The sequence below is a fragment of the Triticum dicoccoides genome, chromosome 4A (assembly GCF_002162155.2).
Source record: "Triticum dicoccoides isolate Atlit2015 ecotype Zavitan chromosome 4A, WEW_v2.0, whole genome shotgun sequence".
Taxonomy (NCBI): Eukaryota; Viridiplantae; Streptophyta; class Magnoliopsida; order Poales; family Poaceae; genus Triticum; species Triticum dicoccoides.
The window spans coordinates 449,689,121-449,701,087 of record NC_041386.1 but is presented as its reverse complement, the minus strand read 5'-3'; the positions used below and the strand labels follow the sequence as shown (position 1 = coordinate 449,701,087).

The 11,967-nt window shown below is 43.0% G+C and overlaps 1 protein-coding gene across 1 annotated transcript in view; it reads right to left on the bottom strand.

The window, feature by feature from the left end:
* The window catches only part of LOC119286115 (ATP-dependent DNA helicase Q-like 2), a 24,391-nt gene that overhangs the window by 3,579 nt on the left and 8,845 nt on the right, over positions 1-11,967 (bottom strand). The window contains exons 6-14 of the mRNA XM_037565462.1: positions 11,447-11,551; positions 11,271-11,375; positions 11,037-11,159; positions 7,590-7,678; positions 6,497-6,533; positions 6,393-6,426; positions 5,199-5,251; positions 5,042-5,119; positions 4,876-4,941 (exon numbers count right to left, since the gene is read on the bottom strand). Of these exons, the coding sequence (XP_037421359.1) occupies positions 4,876-4,941; positions 5,042-5,119; positions 5,199-5,251; positions 6,393-6,426; positions 6,497-6,533; positions 7,590-7,678; positions 11,037-11,159; positions 11,271-11,375; positions 11,447-11,551 (690 nt within the window). The remainder of the gene's footprint in view (positions 1-4,875; positions 4,942-5,041; positions 5,120-5,198; positions 5,252-6,392; positions 6,427-6,496; positions 6,534-7,589; positions 7,679-11,036; positions 11,160-11,270; positions 11,376-11,446; positions 11,552-11,967) is intronic.

Genomic DNA, 11,967 nt, shown 5'->3' with positions numbered 1-11,967 from the left:
AAGTGAGCAAGGATCAGGTCGTCACATCCTTAGTGGCGTGCTACAACAGCGCCCGGATGTAGTGGAAAATGAGCAAGGGTCTTCGCATTTGACTTGACGAGTTCGAAGGGTAAGGAAACTAGCCGAGCCTAGGAGCTAAGGAGGATCCGCTTAGGTACCTGGAACGCAGGGTATCTGACAGGGAAGCTTCGGGAGCTAGTTGATGCAGCGGTGAGGAGAGGTGCTGATATCCTTTGCATCCAAGAAACCAAATGGAGGGGGTAGAAGGAGAAGGAGGTGGAGGATACCGGCTTCAAGCTGTGGTACACGAGGACGGCTGTAAACAGAAATGGTGTAGGCATCTTGATCAACAAGAGCCTCAAGTATGGAGTGGTAGACGCCAAGAGACGGGGGGACTGGAATATCCAGGTCAAGCTGGTAGTTGGGGACTTGGTTCTCAATGTTATCAGCGTGTATGCCCCGCAAGTAGGCCTCAATGAGAACACCAAGAGGGAGTTCTGGGAAGGCCTGGAGGACATGGTTAGGAGTGTACCTATTGGCGAGAAGCTCTTAATAGGAGGAGACCTCAATGGCCACGTGAGTACATCTAACACAGGTTTTGAAGGGGTGCATGGGGGCTTTGGCTATGGCATCGGGAATCAAGAAGGAGAAGATGTCTTAAGCTTTGCTCTAGCCTACGACATGATCGTAGCTAACACCCTCTTTAAAAAGAGAGAATCACATCTAGTGACTTTTAGTAGTGATCAACACTCTAGCCAGATTGATTTCATCCTCTCAAGAAGAGAAGATAGGCGTGTGTGCCTAGATTGTAAGGTGATACCTAATAAGCTGGTGGTTGCTGACTTCCGCTTTCGGATTTGTGTCCAGTGGGATAAGTGTGCCAAAGTCGCTAGAACGAAATGGTGGAAGCTCAAGGGGGAGGTAGCTAAGGCGTTCAAGGAGAGGGTCATTAAGGAGGGCCCTTGGGAGAGGAAGGAGGGGATGCCGACAATGTGTGGATGAAGATGGCGACTTGCATTCGTAAGGTGGCCTCGGAGGAGTTTGGAGTGTCCAAGGGAAGGAGAAGCGACTCTAAGGATACCTGGTGGTGGAATGATGATGTCCAGAAGGCAATTAAGGAGAAGAAAGATTGTTTCAGACGCCTATACCTGGATAGGAGTGCAGGCAACATAGAGAAGTACAAGATGGTGAAGAAAGCCGCAAAGCGAGCTGTCAGTGAAGCAAGGAGTCGGGCGTATGAGGACCTCTACCAGCGGTTAGGCACGAAGGAAGGCGAAAGGGACATCTATAAGATGGCCAAGATCTAGGAGTGGAAGACGAGGGATGTTGGCCAAGTCAAATGCATCAAGAACGGAGCAGACCAACTCCTGGTTAAGGACGAGGACATTAAGCATATATGGCGAGAGCACTTTGACAAGCTGTTAAATGGGGAGAATGACAGTTCTACCATTGAACTGGACGACTCCTTAGATGATACCAGCAGGTGTTTTGTGCGGCGAATCCAGGAGTCTGAGGTCAAGGAGGCTTTAAAAAGGATGAAAGGAGTCAAGGCGATGGGCCTTGATTGTATCCCCATCGAGGTGTGGAAAGGCCTTAGGGATATAGCGATAGTATGGCTAACCAAGCTTTTTAACCTCATTTTTCGGGCAAACAAGATGCCAGAAGAAGATTGGAGACGGAGTATATTAGTCCAATCTTCAAGAACAAGGGGGATGTTCAGAGTTGTACTAATTACCGTGGAATTATGCTGATGAGCCATACAATGAAGCTATGGGAGAGAGTCATTGAGCACCGCTTAGGAAGAATGACAAGCATGACCAAAAATCAGTTTGGTTTCATGCCTGGGAGGTCGACCATGGAAGCCATTTTCTGGGTACAACAACTTATGGAAAGATACAGGGAGCAAAAGAAGGACCTGCATATGGTGTTCATTGACTTGGAGAAGGCATATGATAAGATACCGCGGAATGTCATGTGGTGGGCCTTGGACAAACACAAAGTCCCAGCAAAGTACGTTACCCTCATCAAGGACATGTACGATAATGCTGTGACAAGTGTTCGAACAAGTGATGTCGACACTGATGACTTCCCGATTAAGATAGGACTGCATCAGGGGTCATCTTTGAGCCCTTATCTTTTTGCTTTGGTGATGGATGAGAACACAAGGGATATACAAGGAGATATCCCATGGTGTATGCTCTTTGCGGATGATGTGGTGCTAGTTGACGATAGTCGGATGGGAGTAATAGGAGGTTAGAGTTATGGAGACAAACCTTGGAATCGAAAGGTTTTAGGCTTAGTAGAACTAAAACCAAGTACATGAGGTGCGGTTTCAGTACTACTAGGCACGAGGAGGAGGAGGTTAGCCTTGATGGGCGGGGGGTGCCTCAAAAGGACACCTTTCGATATTTGGGGTCAATGCTGCAAAAGGATGGGGGTATTGATGAAGATGTGACCATCGAATCAAACCCGGATGGATGAAGTGGCGCCAAGCTTCTGGCATTCTCTATGACAAGAGAGTGCCACACAAGCTAAAAGGCAAGTTCTATAGGACGACGGTTCGACCCGCAATGTTGTATGGCGCTGAGTGTTGGCCGACCAAAAGGCGACATGTTCAACAGTTAGGTGTGGTGGAGATGCGCATGTTGAGATGGATGTGTGGCCACACGAGGAAGGATCGAGTCTGGAATGATGATATATGAGATAGAGTTAGGGTAGCACCAATTGGAGAGAAGCTTGTCCAACATCGTCTGAGATGGTTTGGGCATATTCAGCATAGGCCTCCAGAAGCTCCAGTGCATAACGGACGGCTAAAGCGTGCAGATAACGCCAAGAGAGGTCGGGGTAGACCGAATTTGACATGGGGGGAGTCCGTAAAGAGAGGTCTGAAGGATTGGAGTATCACCAAAGAACTAGCCATGGACAGGGGTGTGTGGAAGCTTGCTATCCATGTGCCAAAACCATGAGTTGGTCGCGAGATCTTATGGGTTTCACCTTTAGCCTACCCCAACTTGTTTGGGACTATAGGCTTTGTTGTTGTTGTTGTTGTTTTGTTTTTGTTTTTTGACGGATTGTTGTTGTTTTTTTTGTTGTTAAAATACCAAACGCACATTATCTCCAATTACCAGACCAGGAATATTATATTCCTTTCTTGTTATATGAAAGATTATGGTACAGGCCCTTCCCACTATTTAACTTGATTTAGTCGTGTTTTTCTAGAGAACTTGTCTAGTGAGATCTACATCTTCTCTAACCTCATATTCCTCCCAATATCTTGTATCTTGTCAACTCTTCCTCCTGATCCAGCTTACAACCCTCGGGGGTCCTGGAACCACATGGGAACCTTTCCCAAGGCCAGATAGACCGTGTGTTTGTATACCCATTCTGTGTCATCTCTGGGGTTTAGATCAACTTCTTGTGACCAAAGGGAGGAAATTATCTTTCCGCTCACAGATCTGCAACTTCCTCGCCGCTTTACGAATTCACGACTCCTTTGCCTCCCCCTCTACTAAGACCATGCTGCTATTCATGGGATGCACTGCCGCTTTCCTCTTTGCCGAGCATCCCTGCTATTGCATTGTTTCCTTCCATGACCGCTTGGAAATGTTCATTTGTTATAGACTTCAATGGCACTTAATTTTAGGTTTACTTCTGTTCTAAGCAGTCAGCTCGCAAGGCTCAATCTGTCGTTGCTGAACTGTGCTGTGCTGAACTATTTATAATCTGCTGTGGTAAAATAGCCACAAACGCAGGCAAAAGTTGGTTACCCGAACACAAAAATGGACAAAAGCTGTTTGGGAAAACTGGATTATCATAGTCCACATCAATACAAAATGCAACCTAATTGAACTAGGCTAAAATAGTGGCCCTATTGATCAAAAGCCTGAATATGTCTCCTGCAATGGAGTTGATTGGATCCAATGGATCCAGAAGCTGACATGTGCTATTAGCCTCTTATTATACATGTCATGGACTACACTTGAGGGTAAATAGCGCCAGGAGTATGGCAGGCGGCACCGCTGATCTGAGTGAGGGTTAGATTAGGGATTGGGAGGATGTAGTAGATAAGGATAAATTGCAATTTACTAATGTTCTTGCTTTATGAAAATAGATGTGCCAAGGCTCTTTATTATCCCTAATTGGCTATCCTTGAGATATCGTATTTCTGAGAGCTGTGTTCTATGCCTGAAGAGTAATTATCTAGCAAGAACGTTCATATAACGTTAAAATGCCTCCATGGACATTATGCACATGTTGAGATGGATGTGTGGCCACATAAAAAAGGATCAGGTCTTGAATGATGATATATGTGAGAGAGTTAGGGTAGCACCGACTGAAGAGAAACTTGTCCAACATCGTCCGAGATGGTTTGGGCATATACAGCGCAGGCCTCCAGAAGCTCCAAGCGTGCTGATAATGTCAAAAGAGAGGTCGGGGTAGACCAAACTTGACATGGGAGGAGTCCGTAAAGAGACATCTGATATCACCAAAGAACTAGCCATGGACATGGGTGCGTGGAAGTAAGCTATCCATGTGCCAGAACCATGAGTTGGTTTCGAGATCTTATGGGTTTCAGCTCTAGCTTACCCCAACTTGTTTGGGACTAAAGGCTTACCTGTTGTTGCTTATAGTCCTATCCCGCACATGTTCAGCAGTAGTTATTGTAACCATGTCATACAATGAATATCCAGATAGGATACCCAGTAGACCAAAATCATATAGGAAGGCTTCGTTTACAGTTGTTAGTATGGAAGGGACAAAAATCCATGAAATTGGTATAGGCAGGATCAATAAAAGAAAATCAAGTGTTAAAGAGTACTTCCTACTATCCTCTGGCTTCTTAAAAATTGATAGTGTCATGATTGCGAAATGTACCTGGCAATATCGCGCTATGTCATAAAGATTTTGCAGACCACAGTTTTCATAGAAGACCATCGAACTCTGTTCATTGAACATAACAAGAGGGAATCTGGGATTATGAAAATTGGAACTCCTCGCAGAACTCACAACAAAAATTGAAAACAAGACGGTTTAGCCTCACTTGGCGGGGAACGTCACCAGGCCGATAATATAGAACACATTCTGAAGGCAGTCCATCTCTCCCTGCCCGACCACTTTCCTGAAGTCACGGAAGTCTATTTTAAGGGACCACATCGTCAGAGTGTCAGACAACTGAAAAACACAATACTTAGATGTACCTGGTAGTATGTCTCCATAGATTTGCTAAGGCTATGATGAACCACAAACCTGACTGCAGAACCAAATGGAATATGTATTTAGTTTCCTAGATAGTATAGTTGCAAACATAATAATCCTAGTTGCTCCATATCACCAGTCTAACGGCTTCAGACTCAACAATGAGTACCCCAGTAATCTTGTTCAAATTATACAGGAGGAATTGCACATAATTGAATATCCTATGTTCAAATATCCCACGACAACTGGAAAGGCATGAGCACATCCAGTAAATGACTAAATGGCATGACTAAATCATTCCTGAACTAGGCAAAAACAAGAACAAATAAACAGTATCAATTAATTATTTTAAGGATTATCAAAGAGAAAGGACATGAATATCAAAGAGTATCGCACCATAGGTCCCTTAATTTGCGAAGGTGGTGCAAGAAGGTGAATGAACTCAGGAAGATATTTATACCCACAAACATGTATAAGTGGTTCAAAGATATGATTTATCCGATGTGGTTATCCTCCTAAGAGGCTTAAGAGTCAATTCTACATCTCAAATGAAATACAACCCAAACTCTATCTCTAGCAAATAGCGATCCAATGTAAATCAAAGTCTAGGGCTTCTTTGTTTCGTAATATTCCACAAACACAGTAATAGGGAAAATGCTGGATTGCATTGGCATAAGAGAACATAGGAACTTGCTAAGAGATTGTGCGGTGGCTCATAAGGATAATTTACTAATTATAAGGTTTATAGTCCTACAGATCAAACATCAGCCATTCAGCCTCAACTCCCTCGCGTTCTTACTCAATTTAATTGCGTCACTACTCACTACTGTGTCAGGAGAGGGGATGTAGAGCATAAATGGCGGGAGAGAGTTGTGGAGATGGTGGAAACCGTAGCTACTATCGATATAAATCTACAAGGAAAAAGACAAAGACAGAATATAGAGTGAGGAGTTGCCGGGAGGGTGGAGAGGAACAGTACATGGATGACATGTGCCAGTACCACATAAGTGCTAGTGCAACATGGATGCCTCGATAACTACGCAAAAACTGGTTACGGGTATCTAGTCCAAGCTTATGGGCTAACTTTTCATCAGTTTTTGGAAACTTGAGGCATCAAGATAATTAGATTAGTTAAGTATAGATCTACATCTTGAACAGATGTCATCATTGTGATCAAAGTCCAAAACTGCACGTACCGTCTGGTTTATTGATTCCCATTCCAAAAGCCACCTACATAATGTAACGGACAGATTAAATGCTAGGAGAGGGGGGGGGGCAGAGGGGGAGGGAGAGCACATACTGTTCCAACAATGACCTGTGATTTGCTTTTACTCCAACTGTTGAAAAGAAACAGTGGACTAGTTATATGCAACCATACGAGAGATAGCAGCTCAAAATGCAGATTTACACACGAAAAACAATTTAATAATGCCGTGTCCTTAGGGTTTGGAACTTAATCTCCACTTTCTGGTTTATCAATAGCGGGTACGATTGCATGGCTATTCCTTTGTGTATATGGAGAGATGGGAGAAAAGGAAGGCTCAAACCATAAGGCAAGCACTAACAAACTTGGAAACTAATTGGCATGGAATTCCCTAGGTTATCGAGGAATCAAGCAGCCAGCTGCTTGTCCTTATCCTTGTGCGTGTGGCACCCTGCCCAACATGACAAACAAAGTGATACTTAATGAAATACCAATTTCCAGAATAATTCTTGCATCAACATTTACATGGCTCGGATACTCAAAGAGAGGTCAGCAACACAACTTTGTAATTTCCAACTAAATTAGGATTCAGAAACATACTACACATGTTCAGGGGTTCACTGTTCAGAACAGTGATTGATCGGTTGGACATGCTGTGGTTATTAGGCAAAGTGTTTTTTTATTGAACTGTAGACTTTCATTCTGATATTAGTTCTTATATATTTTTCATGGGCAGGGCAGGTATAGCTAAAAAAACTTTATATGGCGTTTGTTTCCCAAATAAATGGGTGTTAAAAGAGTAGGTTTGTCCCTCCCAAAGTCAGTGGGCTTTGACTTCAACTGGTGCAGATTATACAAAATGTTCCATTTGATATTTCAGATAAACGCAGAGGCACCTTAGTTATAAGGATCCAGAATGGGTATAAATGACATCAACTTCTGGAGAACTATCACTATCAACATGATATGAGAAGAATTCAGAGTTATACAAGGAAACTCATTTTGTTCATGCAGGGAGACTGCTATAAAGTTGATAAACAGAATTCTTCTAACATATCCTAATACATCTAAGGTACATACTAATGTTGTGATAAGCATGTGATCTATTTGGAACGAGAGTAACAGAAAATCCATCATCAAAGAGAAAATTTCAGCTCAGAGAAAAAATGAATAAAAATTGTCAACGCACCGCATATGAACTTTCTCACGAGCAACAACATCCATATCTGCATGATAATAATCTGCTGAAATACCCCTTCCACGCAATTCTTTGGCAACCTGTTTGTCAGTGAAGTGCATGATTTCAACAAAACGTGCAAGAGCACAAAGGAAAATTGTGCTGGTCCAGACTGCAGAAAATGAATGCCACTTTAAACTACAAGAGTGAGTCATGTTCGACTGGCAGATCTATCAACAAATACTAGCATACGAAACTCAAATACTCAATATTACAATATAATTTAGGAAAAATTGCTTACTGCTGAGTAACACTCGTTTTTTCATATGCCATTAAATAATTCCCTATTCATTATATGCTGTACTTTCCAAATTTTACTTCACCATCTACCATCCCAGCTCATTTTGCCCTTTTGTGAAGTAGTACACCAATAATCTTGTCCATGCCAGCCAACCAATGGACGTTTTGCGAGAATGTTATGTATTCATTTCATAATGTGTACTCTTGTCTACGTATTCAGTTGCCCTTCCATTTATTCAGAATTTTCTTTGGAAACAGTTATTCAGATTATGCTACTACACAAATGCATCTTCGCTACACCTAACCGTTGAACATGTCGCCTTTTAGTCAGCCAACACTCGGCACCCTACAACATTGCGGGTCGAATTGCCGTCCTATAGAACCTGCCTTTTAGCTTTTGTGGCACTCTTTTGTCACAGAGAACGCCAGAAGCTTGGCACCACTTCATCCATCCGGCTTTGATTCGCTGGCTCACATCTTCATCGATATCACCATCCTTCTGCAGCATTGACCCCAAATATCCAAAGGTGTCCTTCTGAGGTACCACCTGCCCATCAAGGCAAACCTCCTCCTCCTCGTGCCTAATAGTACTAAAATCACACCTCATGTACTCAGTTTTGGTTCTACTAAGCCTAAAACCTTTCGATTCCAAAGTTTGTCTCCGTAGCTCTAACTTTCCATTCTCCATCTGAGAGGGCATTTGTGAGCATGGATGTTACATTCCGTGAATCGGAACCTTTTTATGGTAAGAAAACTAATCTAGGTTGTCATGTTTGAAGGACTTGATTAATGTCTCCAACCGGAGGTTGGTCAAGAGGGGAGAGTAGTAGCACACAGCAGATGCAGATGCAATAGTCACTAGGCAAACTAGGCGGCTCAATATTAACTCCTGTGGCTCCTGTGATACAAGCATCGACTTCCACTGGTGATGTGCAGGTTGGTTCATCGGCTCAAATTGGTAGTGTGCCCACGTGGACAACAGAGCAAGAGGAGCAGCTAGAGGTATATTCATGGAAGTGAGAAGATGGTGTTGCACTGGCGAAATTGATAGTGTGCCAAGGTGGACAGCAGAGCAAGAGAACCACTGAAGGTGTATTCACGGAAGCGATATGATGGTATTGCCCCTCACTCACTGACGAAACGACAGGGTAGTACTGCTGTGATTTCCATCTTCTGACAGGGATCAGGCTGAAGGGTCAGTGGCTGCAAAAGGGTCAACTGATTGGCCAATTGTTTCAGAAAAAACTGCTCGAGCAACAGCAGGGATACCTTAGAAACGGTATGGGTTCAATGTAAATGATATTGGAAATTATGTTTCCTATGAAGCATTATCTCTGGCCTACAAAGCATTTGTTGCTTCTCTTCAATCTATGTCAATTCCAACAGACTGGAAGAAGGCAAAGGAGGACTCAAAGTGGCGTGTGGCCATGGTGGGGCAGCTGAAGGCTCTATGTAAGAACAAGACATGGGTACTAACACCCCTCCCAACATGAAAGAAGGCAGTCAGCTGCAAGTGGGTGTACACTGTGAAGCAGAATGCAGAAAGAAAGACTGAAAGGTAGAAAGCAAGGCTTGTAGCGAGGGGGTACAAGCAGACATACGGCATTGAGTACGATAAGACCTTTGCCCCAGTAGCGAAGATGAACACTATGAGGATTCTGATCTACTGTGCAGCAATTCGGGTGGTCTTTACATCAACTTGATGTGAAGAATGTTTCCTTGCATGGGGACTTGCTGGAGGTGGTCTACATGGAAATCCCACCTGGTTCTCGACTTCTGAGACTGCTGGCAAGGTTTGCAGGCTAAAGAAAGCCCTTTACGGATTGAAGCAGTCTCCAAGAGCTTGGTTTGACAAGTTTAGACGGGTGGTGTATGACATGGGGTATGGTGGGAAGATTATTATACCTGTGTCACACACGACCAGATATTGAATGTGCAGTAAGGGCCAGTTCTTTTGGGTGGCTTAAAAAATAAGCTACCTCTCCCCAGCTTAAAAAAAAGCCGCTTCGTAAATTTGTTGAGGCTTCTAAATTAGTTATCCCATAACTAGTGCAGAAGCCCCAATGAATGAGAGAGGCGGCTTATGGGAAAAGCTGGGGAGGAGGAGGCTTAAAAAAGAACTGGCCCTAAGTGTTGTGAGCAGATACATGCATGAGCCTAGAAGTGAACATCTTAAGGCAGTATATAGAATCTTGAGATCCTTGAAAGGTACTCATGGGAAAGGACTGTTCTTCAAGAGTCATGGACACCTTGTTGTAGATGGTTATTGTGATGTTGATTGGGCTAGCTGCCTGGAGGTCAAGCATTCAACTTCAGGACATTGTGTTTTTGTAGGAGGAAATCTAGTGTCTTGGAGAAGCAAGAAACAACCTGTTGTTTCCAAATCAAATCAAAGGCTGAATACAGAGCCATGTCTCAGGACAATGAACCTATTAGAAGAGCTGAATATATTTAAGACCAGTTGCATGAATGTATGGTGTGACAAGAAGTCGGCAATTAATTATTGCAAACAACCAAGCTCAACATGATAGAACCAAACATGTGGAGACAGACAGATTCTTTATCAAAGAAAAGCTGGATGCTGGGATTATCAAGACAGAGCATGTGAGTTCAGGGCAACAAATTGCAGATTACTTGACTAAAGGCTGGAACCAGAGACTGCAGCTTAGCGTGTGATAAGATGGGAATGATAGATATCTACCACCTCTCTTGAGGGGGAGTGTTGTATGTGTGGCCCATCCCTGCTGGCCCATGAGGCCCAGGCCCAGGCCCATACTGGTCAAGTGGCTGGCTGACCTAAACATAGCGCTCAACGCTGTCTGACCCTGAGCGCCGCCAGTGCTATAGAACCCTGCGGTTGGTATGCCCCTCTCAAACCACAAATATTTCAAGCATTGAGTCAACTAGTTTACTATTTGACAAATCAGATCATATGACCTAACAGATAGCGTAAACTCTGAAAGAATGTAAAACACACATTAAAACTAAATGGAGGGGTCTATATGACCTAACAGATAGCGTAAAGTCTGAAAGAATGTAAACCACACATTAAAACTAAATGGAGAGGTTAGAGTTACAGCTATTGGAATGACAGATATTAATTTACATACCAGCAAACAATTGAAATGAAAGCATCTCAGTATTGTATGGTCTACAAACCTGTTCACATTCTTTCCTGGAAAAACAATACACTATCCCGGATTCGTTATTTGGATATGATTCGCTTATGAAATTTGCAATCTCATCAATAACAACCTTTCCAACTGATGACTTTTCATATACCTACATGATGGGCATCAGCATGTAAATTGGTTAAATCCTATGTTCCCTTCCTGTGTGCTTCTGCAATAGACTTTCTCATGGTTGTATCAAGAAAAGTAAACTAAAGCATACTCTATAGAAAAGGTTGGGCCTGTTAACAGTGCTGACAAACTTGACAGATCTTGGGATATGAAGCATCTCTATCAGATCCATTTGCACTTTACTTGTTGCAGTTGCCTACAAAAAACAAAAGTTTCTGCTTCACAAACTTTTACTTCTTCTAACTTGAGTTCACTTGCATAACTCACAGTTAAAGCTATCATGGGAACACTGGGAAACTGGATCTTCAATATGCCCAGATTCTTGTAGTCTGGACGGAAATCGTGCCCCCATTGGCTGCAGCAGTGTGCCTCCTACATGATAGTTGTCAATGGGTAACTCTACATAGATAATATTGTGCTTGAAAGCATGGGTTGATCTTATAGTTCTTACATGAGGTACAAACTACAAATAATATGAGGTGATGAACAGCTTGGAAAATGTGGACAGTCAACAGAATAATCAAGATTAATTGCTCTTCTTGTATGAGTAGACAAAACATGTCACAAATTATTTAGAGCAAACCGTACTTTTTTTGTGCATCTCTTATTTTAGTCTGTGAGGGGAAGTTTAGTATAATAGGCAAAGTACACATATTTGAACAGTAGTAATATTGTTAGAGAGAGACTGAATAAACATAGACATACACAAGCTAAAGCATCAAATTGCTTTTTCCTAGTGATGAGGCGCTCCGCTCCCACGCGCTCCTCCTAGCCCAGCCCCCACCAAC